Source organism: Solanum pennellii, chromosome 6 (assembly GCF_001406875.1).
Source record: "Solanum pennellii chromosome 6, SPENNV200".
NCBI classification, from domain to species: Eukaryota; Viridiplantae; Streptophyta; class Magnoliopsida; order Solanales; family Solanaceae; genus Solanum; species Solanum pennellii.
The window spans coordinates 5,213,569-5,230,687 of NC_028642.1; the positions used below are offsets into that span (position 1 = coordinate 5,213,569).

The 17,119-nt window shown below is 34.7% G+C and overlaps 1 protein-coding gene across 1 annotated transcript; it reads left to right on the forward strand.

The window, feature by feature from the left end:
- The first annotated feature begins 317 nt into the window (after positions 1 to 317).
- Positions 318 to 7,387, forward strand: LOC107021995. Its single transcript, XM_015222700.1, is given in 13 exon segments — positions 318 to 476; positions 1,746 to 2,303; positions 2,391 to 2,934; positions 2,937 to 3,664; positions 3,762 to 4,086; positions 4,211 to 4,472; positions 4,574 to 4,790; positions 4,892 to 5,253; positions 5,397 to 5,510; positions 5,767 to 5,881; positions 6,171 to 6,307; positions 7,106 to 7,174; positions 7,264 to 7,387. Coding segments are annotated over 13 exon segments (3,714 nt in total).
- Positions 7,388 to 17,119: the final 9,732 nt, after the last annotated feature.

A 17,119-nucleotide genomic window follows, 5' to 3' on the forward strand; every position in this document is an offset into this window, starting at 1 on the left:
ATTTTTCCGTTTAATCGATTTATATTAGTTAAAAACTGAATATCGAACCTAATAACTAGAATAAATTAATAATAATTGCTAATTAGTCCTGTCGTGCGTGCATGTCAAATTAATGATGAGAAGAATAAATTAATTAACGAAGGAAACGAAATACTAATCGCATTTCCCCATGTGACTTTTACTTGTTCCAATGCATGCAATATGCATATATTAGGAGCATTTTTCACCTAAATTACTTAATTTTCGAATCTTTAACCCCATACCATTTTAGTACTATTGTGTCCATGTTGAATAAACTTGCTTCAATTTTTGGTTCAATGAATAAGGTGAAAACAGAACAAGAAGTCTTGAAAGAGGAACATTGTGTTCGTAAACGGAATAAAAAAACTGAAGAAATTGTTATTCCGGGATTGATAGATGTGGTCTTTTCTTGGTCTTTAGCTCATGTCCTCAACAAAAATCTCTTCAAAGATGAGGTTAAGTCTTTCTTCTCTCTCTATATATATACACACGCGCAATGCAACAAAAATGACAAGTATACACTAAATGTAGAAGTATATGTGACGAGTTTAGGGCCTTTATGTATATATGGGAGTTCTTAAAGACGGAGTTCAGTTTGTACACTCTATGTGCATCAGTGCAAGTTGTTTTAAATCACCAAAATTCATTTATTTGAAGTTAAATTTTATTGAGAGTTAGACTTTAATAGTAATGGTTTAAACTGTAGTAGTGTTAAAAGATTCTTTAATTATTTTGTTAAGCTTCCTAATATTCTTGAATGTATTTTCATTTTTATACTACTATGTAATTTTATTAATACAGAAATATAACATACTACTCCCTCCCTCCCTCAATTATTTGGGAGTACTTTATCCATGTTAAATTTGATTAAATTAAAATAACCCAAAATTTTAAATTAAAATCTAGATATTTAAAAATAATACAATAAATATGGAGTATAAATTGTGATTTTTCCAATGTCAATATGATTTTTTAAAAATATTTTTAAAATGTCAATCAAAGTTCATATAGTTTAACAATTCATTTTGCCATAAACATTATTCACTTATTAATAACTTTTTACTTTATTTGAAAATCTGCGTTTACCACGAGAATTTCAAATCCAACTTGAAGTAATTTGTTTGAGGTTGTATTTCAAATTAGGAAAAATTGAACTTGTATATAAATTTATTCAATAATAAAAATTAATCTAAATACTTTTTACAAAAATGCAACTCTATTGAAAATTCCAAATTAGGTGAAAAATATTTGAAATTTCTTGGCATAGGACTACTCAAATCTCCAAAAGTGAAGTGATGAAGTGAGACTTGTTGGTATGTGTTGAAACTTTGTTTTTGTGAATTGTTATTGAGTAAAGGCAATTAGCTACTGGAAAATGGCCCCACATGTTCAATTTCTTGAGGGGGGCATGCCTCTTTTATGGACACATTCTGCATAGACCAGATCATTGTCGATTTCCTCAAAAAATTACATTGTATATATAAAAAGTCAAAATTCTTCACTACTGTACTTTTTGACAAGTGCACTGTCATGTCCTGCCACTTTGCCAGTCAAACTTTGCATCTGGATATAGGTGTAGTTTTTGACAACTATGTTGCAATTGCCGTACGGAACTTTAGTGAGACTCTAACTCCGTGACAGAACTATCTATAATATTCTATGTTTATAGATTCATGACTTTGATATTGTGCAATTTGTTAAACAGTTGTATTAAAATTTATCAGGTTAAGCAAATTCCAGAGACATTCTTGTCAACTGATCATTACTTCAAGTCATTCATCAGTCCACTTATAGAAGAAACACATGCTGATTTGCTATCAGGGGTGATAAATGCTTTTCAATCCCCTTCACTTGAGGTTATCAATGTGACAAAGTCACCTGCTTATAAGCCTCCCAAGGGTTTATACTACAACGTTTTGTTGAACACAACTACTATCGAGGGACAAAGATATATGAAAACATATGAACCGGAGGTAGGTGATCTGATAGCACTATCAGATGTGAGGCCGAAAACTACTGCTGACTTGAACAGACCAAAGAGATCATTTCTCATTGCATTTGTCCAAAGCAAAGATGATGGTTCAAACAGGATAACCATCTTGTCTTCGAAGCCTATCCCGTTTAAAAGACCAGATAGAGAAAAGGGTGAACAAGGAGATAGTCTTTTCATCGTTTACCTCTCTAATTTGACAACCAATATTAGAATATGGAATGCTTTAAATTCAGACATGAATAGTGAAAACATCAAGATTGTTAGCACTGTGCTAAACGTTGATCCAAGTGTGGTAAGAATAGTGTTTTCTCCCCGTCAAATATGATCCATATATAATTTCATTGATTAGCGTCTAGTCAATTTTAATCATTTGCAGGATGACGAGAATCGCTCTCATTGCTCATTAAGTGAAACAAAAGCTAGTGATGTATCAAATCATATGACAACCATCGACTCTTTTGGGCTAGATAATGCTCAACGAGAGGCTATTGTAAGTTGTATTGCTACAAGAGAATGTGGTCACCAGAATGCTGTTAAGCTAATTTGGGGTCCTCCTGGAACTGGCAAAACAAAGACAGTTGCTTCCTTACTTCACGTCTTGTTTAACATGAAATGCAGTACTCTTACTTGTGCTCCCACAAACATTGCTGTGTTAGGAATTACAAACAGGGTGATGCATCTGGTGCAGGATGGTCTGAAATATGACACCTATGGTTTAGGTGACATAGTGTTATTCGGGAATCGCAAAAGAATGGGGATTGATGATCATGAAGATCTCTTTGATGTTTTTCTCGATAACCGAATTGCTGCTCTTACGAGCTGTCTGTCTCCTGATGATGGGTGGAAAAGTTGTATACTCTCCATGATATCTTTGCTTCGAGATCCTAAAGGGCTATACCATGAATACCTGCAAAATGAAAAACTAAGGGAGATAGCATTAATGATGTTGCAGAGGAAGATAAAGGAAGGATTACAAGTATAGACAATCAAGTACTAGATAAAAATAAGAAGAGTAAGTTGCGGAAAACATTCGTGATCAATCAAGATTTAAAAGATAATGAGAAGAAGATGTCAAATGATAATAAAAATTCTCAAATGAGGAATAACCTGAGATCAGTTGACAAAGTTGAGAATGAAGGAGAGGCAAAAAAGAAAAAGCAAGCTCGTAGTCTTACATTTGAGGAGTTTGTTACTAGCAAATTCCAAAGGATCTTGGAGCAGTTGACAGTTTGTCTAACGAGCTTGTACACGTATCTGCCTACTTCTTTCATTCCACTAGAAGTAGCTGAAGATATGATCAGAGTTCTTGAGATGCTTCAAACTATTGGAACACTGTTCCGTAATGGGAGATATTTTGCGAATACATTTGAATGCATCGAAGTATTGAGATCTCTTACCGAGAGAATCTCTCTTGCAGATATCACTGATATTCAAAGTTTTTGTCTGAGGGGTGCATGTCTGATTTTCTGCACAGTCTCGTGCTCATCAAAATTGTACACGGTAGGAATGTACCCTTTGGAGATGTTGGTAATCGATGAAGCAGCTCAGCTTAAGGAATGTGAAACCGCTATTCCCCTGCAGCTTCCAGGTCTACGTCAGGCCATACTCGTAGGGGATGAGAAACAATTGCCTGCAATGGTTCACAGCAAGGTTTTCCGCTGATCTTTTTACTACCATACTTATTTTTCAAGAAAAAAAATGACTTTGTTGCTCTTAGATCATTGATAAAAGTGTACATTATTTCTAGATCTGCGAGAAGGCCAACTTTGGAAGGAGCTTATTTGAAAGGCTGGTAAATGTAGGACACAAGAAGCACCTTCTTAATGTTCAATATAGAATGCATCCTGCAATAAGTTTGTTCCCAAATAGAGAATTCTATGAAAATAAAATTACGGATGGTCGGAATGTAAAAGAAGCAATGTATGAGAAGAGATTTCTTAAAGGAAATATCTTTGGCTCATATTCTTTTATTAACATAAGAAATGGAAATGAGCAGTATGACAACAAACACAGTACTAGAAATATGTCAGAAGTTTATGTCATATCCGAGATCGTTGCCAATCTTCATAAAGGTAATATGTACTATCTTTCAAGTACTTCATCTATGCTTGTGATGACGTTCTCTTGTTTTCAATACTGTATTTCTGTTAACATGGCAATTGTGTTGGAAAATCTGATTTCATTTCTAAATTATAGAGTCTGTTACTTCAAGGAGAAAGGTTTCCGTCGGCTGTATATCTCCTTACAAAGCTCAAGTTTTTGAGATTCAACAAAAACTTGGGCATAAATATAGCACAGATGTCAACAGCCACTTCTCAGTAAATGTACGCTCCATTGATGGTTTCCAAGGAGGCGAAGAAGATGTGATAATTATATCCACGGTTCGTTGTAATGGGAGTGGACTAGTGGGATTCCTTTCTAGTTGTCAGAGAGCAAATGTAGCACTGACTCGGGCAAGGTAATAATTTATTGGCTATTCGTATCTTACTACTGTCTTTTGGTGTTCAATCAGTGACAAGATAATTGATGAACATTCTCTTTCTTTGGCTTTGTACGCAGATTCTGCCTTTGGGTATTAGGGAATGCCAAAACTTTGGTTAACAGTGGTTCCATTTGGAAGCAATTAGTCATTGATTCCAAGGCTCGCGGTCGTTTCTTTGATGTTAATGAAGACAAAAGTTTGGGTCAAGCGATATTGAGTGCTACCATTGAGGTTGGCCAGATTGAAACACTACTCACCATGAACTCCCCTCTGTTCAAAACATCCAAGTGGAAGGTATGCTGCTTTATCTCGCTTATAACGGATTCTTTTCTTGTGAGTGAATTAGTTACTTTGCAAAATTTTGAAGGCCTTCACATAACCCCTAAGCACAACAGGTTCTCTTTAGTGAGGATTTCTCAAAATCCATTGCCAGAATTAAAGATGTTGCAATGCGTAAAGAAGTGATCACCCTTTTGGAGAAGCTTTCAAGTGGTTGGCGCAAGCCAGGAAACTTAAACTTATTCGGCAACAGTGGCAGGAGTTCATATGAACTATTGAAGATATACAGTGTCAAGCACCTAAAATTAATTTGGAGTGTAGATATTTTGCTAGAGAACTCGACATACTTTCAAGTGTTAAAATTCTGGGACATCCTACCAGGACATCAGATATCAAGATTGGTAAAGGTCCTTGACATCCGTTTTGATACTTATACCATTGATAAGATGAATCGCTGCAAACACAAGCTTGTGGAGCGGTACATACATTTCTTAATTCTTCCTTCTATGAATTGTTGTCTCGTTGTCTGTTCTTAAAAAATGTTAATAACATTTTTCGTATTTCGTATTATGGAAGAACCATTGAGGTGCTGACTTCACAAGTCTTCATGTATTTTTGTAGAAATCTAACACTTCCAATGACTTGGCCAATTGATGGAAATGATGATTCAAGAAAGAACTCAGCTCAAAGTGACCTAGAGAAGAACTCGGCGCATCAACTGGCATCAAGTTTCAGGTACAATATAGGATCTTCAATAAATTCCGAGTTAGTTTGGCGTGTATACTAGAGGGTCCTTCTTCAAGGGAAAATGCGTCATGGTTATGAGAAAAGACAAGATAGAAGAATCTATCATAAAACTTTACCGAGAACTGAGCTTGCTTTTCATTTCTTCATTTATTTGGTGGGAACTATTTCTTTTTTTTTTTTATCTAATTGATGAAGCAGAAGTATTCTTTGTTTTCTGATACTGATGTTTTCTTGCCTCTTCCAGAAAAATGCAAGTGTCTAAGTCACAAGTTGTCTCAGATGAGGAGTTCGAAGATCCAAACCAGATGAAGATTCGATGTCCCTGTGGAAGCTCATCACAAACTGAACCAGTAATTCAGGTTTCACTTCTGTGTTGATTCCCTTCTTCTGCCTTAATTATGAGCAATAAATATGTTGAAGTATGTGATCATCTCAGTTAAAAGGTGAAGCTATTGAAGAGCTAACTTTTATTGTTTAATTGTATTTTCAACACATGCCTCACATCTGAGCTTGATTCATTTTCATGGACCAAGCACGTGGATTTTGTTTTAATAGTGGTTGCTGGTGACAGTCAATCCCAGGACCTCTGCTTGCTATGATATCAATTAAATACACTTTGTTTGTCTTTTAACGGAACTTCACTTGTAGTGTGAAGATAGAAGATGCCGCGCATGGCAACATGTAGATTGTGTCATTATTCCAGAAACGACCATCGAGGGAGTTGCTCAGCAAAATACTCCTGAAACTTTTTATTGCGAATTGTGCAGATTGAGTCGCGCAGACCCGTATGTATCATTTAATTTAATTTCTGCTTACCTCGTTTCATCAACATCAGACTTTCTCAACACATGGGATTCTGTTTTCTCTGCCTCAATATTAGCTATAAACAGACTAGATTATACCATTCAATAGAGCATGTTAGTGCGTTTTCAGGTTCTTATCTCCATGTTGTATCTCTGAGCATAGGAATAAGATATTTATGCTTTCTCTTGACTTCAACACTTTCCAGCTTATGGTTACTCCCTCTGTCCCAATTTATATGACATTCTTTCCTTTTTTTTAGTTCGTCTAAAAAAGACAATTTAACTGTAAACTTCTTGTTTTACCCTTAATTAGATGATTTATAGCTACACAAATATATATCTATTACTTGATTGAGACCACATATTTCAAAAGTTTTTCATTTATTTTTAAGCTCTGTAGCTAGTTAAACACCTTAACATATATCGCAACGAAAGGAGTACATGGTTACGTCACAGTTACCTGTCTTCAATTCAAATGAACTATTGTTTATTCTTCATTACGTGTAACGGTTAAGAAGCATAAGAATGAAACAATAGTATGTGGGGAACTCTTCTCTGTCATTTTCTATATGTAAAGTTTTGTGCATAGGAATGTCGATGCCAACAGTAACCGGGGATCTCCTATGCATGGGAGTAAAATCTTAAAAGAGTTATGTTTTCTATTACTCTTCAAAGCCAGCACTTCATTTTGTCTGCGTATGAATGACACATTGAGTTTTTGACTCTTTCTTATATTAACTACATATGGTAATTTAAGTGCTTTGAATGGTCTATACACAGATTCTGGGAGACGATTGATAACCCTTTGTATCCCGTGAAGTTTGGTTTTACTAGTGCTCCAGCAGAAGGGTGAGTTACCTGTACCTTGTTAGTTTTGTGAAGCTATATATAATTCTGTCCACGGAATTGATCTGTTACTGTTCTTGGCTGGGTTTAAGTTTTAATGTATATGGTGTTAATTCCTTCTTCAACAAAGTCAAGTGCATAGCGTTACCATTCTTGTCTTATAATTCTGTCCACGGAATTGATCTGTTACTGTTCTTGGCTGGGTTTAAGTTTTAATGTATATGGTGTTAATTCCTTCTTCAACAAAGTCAAGTGTATAGTGTTACCATTCTTGTCTTATAATTCTGTCCACGGAATTGATCTGTTACTGTTCTTGGCTGGGTTTAAGTTTTAATGTATATGGTGTTAATTCCTTCTTCAACAAAGTCAAGTGTATAGTGTTACCATTGTTGCTGGGGTTTGTATATGTATTTGTCTGCTCTTGTATGTTAAGCTGTACTCTAACGATTCACCTGTTAATGGAAGGAATCTAAGTATAAGAGTCAGTGAATCTAAATGTTCAGTGTGAATTTCAATATATGTGTCTCGAAGTCTATAAAAAAATCTGTTAGTGTGCGGCGATAAGAAGAAAAATATTCTCCAATGTATTGCATTTTTGGATGATGTTGTGCGGAATTCGAGATAATACGAGAAAATATAAACGCGAAAAACAAGACAACAGATTTACGTGGTTCACCAATAAATTGGCTACGTCCACGGGGAAGAGGGGGAGCAGTTTTATTATGGAGAGGCAAGAACAGAATTACCCCCGTCCTTTCTGTTTGTAACGGGTCCGATTCAAGGCATTCAACAGATGATATGACACACGTGCGACAATTATTTTGTAGAGTCTGCAATATATAAGCATCTCTAGTTCATTAGGAGGATTTTGTGTCTGCTTTCTAGGCTTGACTATTATGACTTTTCTTCTTTGTCCTTTTCATGCTATATTTTGGGATATCCCTTTTTGCCTGTTTAGGTGAGCTTACTGCCTTTTCATATTTACATTATACTGGTTACGGTATGAAGAGTGTTTGAGAATTACTTTATATTTGAATGGTAATTTTGATGTTCACTCGAAAAAAATGAATCAGTTTTTTGTGAATAACTAAGGAAAAATATTCTTTGATATTCAAGGAAGTGTTGCTTCAGTTGTAGCAGAGGTTGAAACCCAACAACCATCTATCCAAGGTATCAAAATTTTTTACAAATGCATTTATACAACAAGTCAATATAAAAATAAAAGTATGAAGCATTTTTTTCCTTTAGTTCTCGATGTGAAATCATCTTTCATTGGAATAAATCACCTCTGTATTCAGGAAATCATATTGCTAAAGTGGAAGATCAAAAACTTCATGCTCAACCATGTATTTGATATACGTGTAACTAGATATGTGAAATATATGCATATGATGACCGCAGTCTGGCATTATCTATTAAAATTCGATTTACCCTATTAAATTCATTAATGTTGAAAGTAAAATAATTGGATAATATAATATTTAATAAACTTGACCAATAAAATATAGTTAAAAAATACATCTAAAATTTTCCTCTTTTTAAAGTGGTCAAAAAGAGTTAAAAAGTGAATTTATAAGTGACAATTTCACTATTAAACGGTTACCTCTTGGGTTCATTTCACAAATCCTTATTAAGCCACGTGGTCAAACTATTCCTAGAACAATCATTTGTCACTTTTCAAGAGTTATTTAGTCATTTTACTAAATTCATGGAAATGAAATACCTCTTTCACATTTTTCTAATTTCCCACCTAAGAATATTTTTCTTTATAAGCTCCCAATTGTCCTAATGATTTATCCGCACTGAAACTTTCACTGAATTTTTCTTTTTCGTTTTATAATATTTTTAGTTTAAATTTCAATAGCTCTCCCAGTTTTTAGATTTCTCTAATATGGAGAAAGCTGAAGAAAACATTGGAACTTTAAATGTAGAGAATGAAGATATGAAACTTAATTTAGGGCTTTCATTGAATGGTAATTTTGACGTTTACTGAAGAAAAATGAATAAGATTTTTTGTGAATAACTAATGAAATACATTCTTTCATATCCAGATAGATCATAAGGAACTGTTGCTTCAGGTTTAGTTGAGTTTGAAACCCAACAACCACTTATCCAAGGTATCATCATTTAAAAATTAATTTATACAACAATTCAATTTAAATTATTATCAAAATTAAAGTAAGAAATAATTTTTCCCTTTAATTCTGGATGTGAAATCATCTTTTACTGAAAAGAAATCACCTCTCTATTCAGGGAATTATATTATTGAAGGGGAAGATCAAAACTGCATGCTCAACCATGTATTTGAGATACATGTAATTGGATATTTGAGATATATGCATATGATGACCGCAATCTGGCATATTTTCTAAAAATAGAGAAAATGCACGTATTAGATTCTGAACAAATAAAATTTGTATTGTTCACCGTATTAAATACAGTAATGTTGAATGTAAAAATCATCGGATAATATAACATTGAATAAATTTGACCAATAAAATATAGTAAAAAAATATATTTAACCTTTTTCCTATTTTTAAAGTTGTCAAAAAGAGTTATTAAGTGAATTTATAAGTGACACTTGCCACTATTAAATAGTTACCTCTTGTGTTCAATTTTTAAAGTCGTTATTAAATCACGCGGTAAGGCTATTCCTAGAACAATCACGTGTCACTTTTAAAGGGTTATTTTGTCATCTATCTTCCCACCTAAAAAAATCTCCTTTATAACCTCCCTGTTGGACTGATGATTTCTCCGCACAGAAACTTTCGTCGAGTTATCTTTTTAGTTTGAAATTCAATAGCTCTCTCTGTCTTTAGATTCCGCTAACATGGAGAAAGCGAAAGAAAACATAGGAACATCAAATGTTGAGAATGAAAATGTGAATCTAAATTTAGGGCTTTCATTGAATGGTACTTTTGATGTTCACTCGAAAAAAATGAATCTTTTTTTTTTGATTAACTAATGAATAATATTTCATGATATTCAGGTAGATCAAAAGGAAGTGTTGTTTCAGGTGTAGATGAGGTTCAAACCCAACAACCTTCTGTTCAAGGTATCAAAATTTTACAAATTGATTTATACAACAAGTCAATCTGAGTTAATATCAAAATTAAAGTAGGAAATATTTGTTTTCCTTTAGTTCTTGATTTGAAATCATCTTTCATGAAAATTCACGTATTAGATCCTAAACAATTAAAATTGTATTGTTTACCCTACTAAATTCAGTAATTTTGAAAGTAAAAATCATCGGATAATATAACATTTAATAAATTTGACCAATAAAATACGCATTGTTGCTGCCTCATTAAAAACCTTACAAGAAAAACCCAATGGAATAAAACCTTGGTTAAGGGAAAAATAGTGCAGCGCGTATTTACTCCCCCTAATAATGAAGTCACTTAATATATTTAAGATAACGCATTCCAATTTCTTATCTCAGCTTCTCAAATGTTGACGTTGGTAATGTCTTGGTGAATATATCTGCTAAATTATCACTTGAACAAACTTGTCGAACATCTATTTACCCTTCTTTTGTAGATCATGAGTAAAAAAGAATTTTGGTGAAATATGTTTTGTTCTATTTCCTTTGATGTATCCTCCTCTTGATGGAAATATACATGCAACATTGTCTTCATATAATGTTGTTGGATATCTTCTTTTGAGGGAAGACCACATGTTTCTTGGATATGTTAAGTTACAGATCTCAACCACACGCATTCTCAACTTGCTTCATGGATGACTATTATTTCTGACTGAATTGATGAAGTAGCAACCATAGTTTATTTTGTTGAACGTCATGATATAGTTGTACTTCCATATGTAAATAAGTAACCTGTTAGAGATCGACCTTTATGTGGGTCAGACAAATATCATGATCTGCATAGCCAATTAATTATGAATCAGATTATTTTGAATAAAATAGTCCTATATCGATGGTGCCTTGAAGGTATATCGATACATGTTTAATAACGTTGCAGTGTCTTCGTGTTGGGGAAGAATTAAATCTAGCTAATAAATTTACACAAAAAATGTATCAGATCGAGAATTACTAACAAGATACATCAGTGCACCAATTGCACTAAGATATGGTATTTCAGAACCAATAAGTTCTTCGTCATTTAATGAGGTTGAAATGGATCTTTATTAATATCAAGTGATCTCACAATCATTGGGGTAGTTAATGCATTTGTTTATCCATGTGAAATCTCTTTAAGATTTTTTTAGTATACGTTGATTGATGGATAAAAACTCCATTTGTAAAATACTCAAATTTGTAGACCAAGACAAAATTTTATCTTTTCAAGATCTTTCATTTTGAATTTCTTTTTTAAATATTCTACTGCCTTTGAAAGCACTTTGCGAGTTCCAATGATATTCAAGTCATCAACATATACAACTATAATGACAAGTTCAGAACTAGACCTTTAATAAATACACAAGGACAAATTGGGTCATTCTTATACACTTTCTTTAATAGATATTCGCTAAGGCAAATATACCACATGTGTCCTGATTGTTTCAGTCCATACAAAAATTTAGAAATTTCATTGAACAACTTTCTCGGGAATCTTTATATATTTCAGGCATTTTTAGTCCATCAGGAATTTTCATAAAAATATCGTTATCTAGTGAGCCATATAAATTAGTTGAGATGACATCCATCAGATGCATGTCAAATTTTTTGTAAACTAACAGATTTAGAAAATAGCTGAAAGTGATTGCATCCACCACAACAGAATATGTCTCCTATATTCAATACCAGACCTTTGGGAAAATCCTTGTGCCACAAGTCGTACTTTAAACTTACAACTTCAGTTTTCTCATTTCATTTTCGCAAAAAGTGTAACATCTGGCAAATTGAAATAGCTAGGAAGACGCTTATAAGTTGATATAGTCTGTTTTGAAAAGAATTAAAATCTAGAATTTTCTTAAGTTAGGAAGAAGTAAGTTTTTTGGTCAACTTAAAACGGTCATAACTCCTAGATCAGGATGAGTTAGGTGTAGTCTAGATATGGTTAAAAAGCCCTTGGAACAATTTTTCCAACGCCCCCGAGTTAGCAAAATTTTGAATTTGAATGAGTGAGTTATGCCCTTTGAAAGTTGGGATGTTGAATTAAGGAAATGTCAATTCGGAAATTAAAAGGGTAATTTGGTCTTATCCTTATCCAGTTAATTAAATTCATTTTTAGTAATATTATTAAGGGTCTAAACTAAACATGGTCAGTTATATGCTTTTTTAGAAAGGTTAGAGTTTTGGAGAAAGAACGTACAAGAAGAAGAAAGGAAAAAGTAGCCAAGATCGTCAAGTTCTTTCAAAATAACTTATAGGTTTCGTCAGAGGTGATCCCTACAAGGTATGTGAGTTTCTCATAGCGATTGAGTTTGTTCACCCACGCACCAAATGTGTTTAATTCAGTGAAATTCATCCTAAAAAGGGTTGAAAGTTGATGTTCTTGATTTCTATTCTTGAATTTGGGTGTGTTCTTGAATTGGGTTGATTGTTGGAGTTTTGAGACCTTTAAGTTGAAGTTTAAAGTGTCACTGAGTTAAATTTGTGAGATGTTACAATATATTCCCCTTGGGAACATTCATCCTCGAATGAGATTTCTTCTTACTAGGCTTATGGTCTAACATCTTACATTCAGTTCAAACACCCAACAACAAAATATAAACACAACATGCCAACTTAATATCAATGCCAAGAAAAGGATTAGTACCTTAATTTGGAACTTTTCCGGATTCGAAGAGATGTGGGTGTCTCTTCTCCCTATCCTCTTTCACTTCTCAAGTAGCTTCTCTACAAACCGATTTCCCTTCTTACCAAATCTTATAATACCTTTTATGGGTGAAACTTTCAGATAATTCAATCATCTACCATTGGTACACACAAACTACCTTGATATCTCAATACACCATCTCCCTCTTGTTCAAAATCCATCACTTTTTTCTTATGAACATTAATTTAAGCCATATAGGGTCTTGATCTTGCTCGCCTTTTACTTATGACAATAATGATGGTTCCGACCCATTCATCACCACTACTCCTCCTTATGTTGAATTCATTAATCGAAATCCTAATCATGCCAGTCTATGCACCTCCTTTGCTAACTCTTTCTTATCTTCTTCAATATGGGTGGTAATACACATAGATAACCTACTCAAGGCATCAAAAACAAAATCAGCCTTATAAGGGTGATTAAGAGAACTCATGTCATAATCTTTGAGTAACTCTAACCACTCTCTCTGCCTGAGATTAAAATCTTTCTGACTACGCACAAACTGTAGACCCTTGTGATTGGTGAACACATCCATATGAACACCATAAAGATAATGATGCTATATTTTCAAAGCATTACTACAACATCCAACTCTAAGTTATGGGTTGGGTAATTCTTCTCATGAACCTTCAACTGTTTGGAGGCATAAACTATAACTTTTCCATTCTTCATAAGACACAACCTGAACCAACTCTATATGTATTACAATACACCACAAAACCTTGAGTAGCTTTCAGTAAGGTTAAGACTGGGGCAATAGTCAATCTCTTCTTCAATCCCTAAAAGCTCTTCTCACAAGCTTCATACTATTGAAACTTCACTATGTTCTGAGTCAACTTCGTCAAAGGAGACGAAATGGACGAGAAACCTTCTAGAAATCTTCTATAGTAGCTAGATGAAATCAAGAAACTCCTATTTTCAATTGGAGATGTGGGTCTAGGACAATTCTGTATTGCATCAATCTTTCTGGGCATCAACACCAACACCCTCACAGGAAACTATGTGACCCAAGAATGCCACAGAATCAAGCCAAAACTCACACTTAGGGAACTTGACATACAACTCGCTATCATTCAAAGTTTGAACAACTAATCTGAGATGACTAACGTGATCTTTTTCATTCCTTGAATAGATTAGTATGTCATCAATGACGACAATAAAAAACATATCTAAATAAGATTTGAAAACTTTATCCATAAGATCCATGAATGCTGCAGGCACATTGGTCAAACTAAAGGACACGATGAAAAACTCATAATGCCCATATCAAGTTCTGAAAGTTGTTTTTGGAATATCACATTCCCTTACTCTCAATTGATAGTAGCCTGATATGAGGTTAATCTTCGAGAAACAAGATGCACCCTAAATCTGATAGAAAAGATCGTCAATTTTAGAAAGAGGATACTTATTCTTAATGGTAACCTAGTTCAACTTTGTTGGTGCCATTATATATGGCAAAATAGAGATAGGACGAGTATCTGGAAGTAGATCTATACCAAAGTCTATCTTTCTCTTGGGGGGACTCTGGGTAGCTCATCTGGAAAGACTTCAGGAAACTCTTTGACTACTGGGACTGACTGAATGGGAGGTACCTTAATGCTTGAGTCATTAACTCGGACTAAGTGATAGAAACAACCCTTCAAAACTAACTTTCTTGCCTTAAGGTACGAAATGAGATGACCCTTAGGCACTACTGAACTGCTTTTACAGTCTAAGACTGGATCATTTGGAAACTGAAACTTGACAACTCGAGTTCTACAATCAACTGAGGCATAACAGTCATGAAGCCAGTCCATACCAAGAATGACATCAAAGTCTACCATTTCTAATTCAATTAAATCAGCGATGATACTCTTGTGATTTGACGGAAATGGGACAATCGGGATAGCCTCTCTACAAGAATGGACTCACCAATAGGTGAAGAAACACTGAATGGTTCACTAAGTTGCTCAGGAATAATATCAAAGTTCATAGCAACATATGGAGTTACAAAAGATAAACTCACTCCTAGGTCTAGAAAAACATAAAGAGTAAAGCCAAAGACTTGAATCATACCAATGACATAATCTGGTGAATCCACTTGGCGCTAGGGATTGTTGATAACCTATAAGCAGCTTGTTCCTCTGCCAGTACCGAAAGTAGCCCCTCTAGGTGCAGTTCTATTTGGTGAAGTAACTGGAGAAGATTGGACCCTATTGCCCTGATTTCCACTACCTTGTAGGTTCTCAGGACACTCCCTCAGAAAATGACCAGTCTGATCACACTTGAAACAACTAATAAATCCCTCATGACAAATACCTAAGTAGTTTCTGCCACACTTAACACATGCAGGAGGCTTACTATACCTTTTTGCCATACTGTCTTGAAAATAGGCTGACTTAGCTCTGAAATTCTGACTATTGTACTTACTTTTGTTTTTAGGTGAAGGTGCACTCATAGATGATAGAGCAAGTCCATTTTTCTTTTGTTGGAGGGATGAACGGTTGGCATTACTGTTTTGCTTCCTGAACTCATTCCTTGATGTCTTAGTCCTCGTATTCTTAAACTCTTTTCTGTCCTTCAACTTATCCTCCTCAACTTGTTTTACATGGATCATAAACCTTGCTGGGTCCATATTCCCTATCAGCATAGCTGCCTTCCTTCCTTCCTTGACTGATGAGACTACCCCGTAACAAATAAACTCATCATGTTCCTCATGTCAGCAACCATCTCCGGATATAGCATGAAAGTTGTGTGAATTTCAGACTGTACTTATGAACACTCATAGACTATGGAGTAAGGGTGAAAACTCTCTTATTTTTGCCTCTCACAACTCACAGGGAAAGAAACTTCCCGTGAGATCACTATCAAATATAACCCAACTCACTACTGGAGAATCCTCAGCTGTATTCTTTTTCATTGGTCGAACTGAATTCTAGCGACCCCTTCATATGGCATGCAACTAGTTCCACCCTCTCTGCCCCAGCAACATGCATCATATCAAATACCCTTTTATACTCCTCAATGAAGTACCTTCGGATCCTCAGTGACACTTGCACCTGTGAATCTTAGGGGGTTCAACCTTAAAATCTCACGGATCCTTGAAGTATTCGCCACTTCCTATCGATTCTCTCCCTATATTACTTGATAGATGGCAACTTAACTTAACATCCAGATAGCTTCACGGAATTCAACATGGATAACTTTTCCATAAGGTTGCACATCTAGTACATTTGGTAACTCTTGTTCCTCAACACTCCTCCTAGATGGAAGACCTCTGACTGCTTTTCGTGGAGGCATGATTCTCTGAAAACATGCGCAAGCACGAATTAGAAGGAAACATTTTAGAAATAAAATTTTAACGCACGAAAGGAATATGAAAGAAGTGAAGAAATTCCTAAATGTTGCAGCCTCCTAATTAAATATGTGGCACGCTTCATACCGATATATAGGACTCTACAAACACGACTTCATAGACTCCATATGACTCTTGAACTTTATGCTCTGATACCAAGTTTGTCACACCCCTAGCCTACACCCTGGGTGGGACTAGCACTCGAAGACAATTGATGGCCCTAAGGGAACCCTTGACTTGACTTTCTTAACTCAGTGGAAGACTCAAAGCATTAATACAGGATTAGAATAAACTTACTCAATTGCTTAAAAGATAACTTAGAATGTTTTTAAAATAAAAAATTCAACCTAGCCAAATGGGAACTCAAGTCTTAATACATAATAAATGTCAATGTAAAAACAATTGACTACTATCTATCTATCTATGAAGCCTCTAATAACTGAGATGAATGTCGGGACAAGACCCCCAATCACCCTACAACTGAAAATGAAACTGAAAACAATGAAAAAGGAGTCCTTTGGAACGCAAGGAGGCTCACTAACTGAGTCTGACCTGCATCACTGGATCAACGGTGCGCTGGGTGCCGATCCTAGTTACCTGTATCTGTATCGTGATACGATAGGACCGATTAGCATCAGTAAATCGAATGTACGAGTATGTGAGTTGGAATACTAAAATAACAACTTAAGCTTGAAATGAGTAAGAATGAACACTTACCTTGGCTCTGCTCAACTCAAGAATAACTTAACTCAATATAAGTAATAAGACACATGCAATATGCTCACTCAAAATAAAGCAACAAGAATACATGTGATATATATATATATATATATA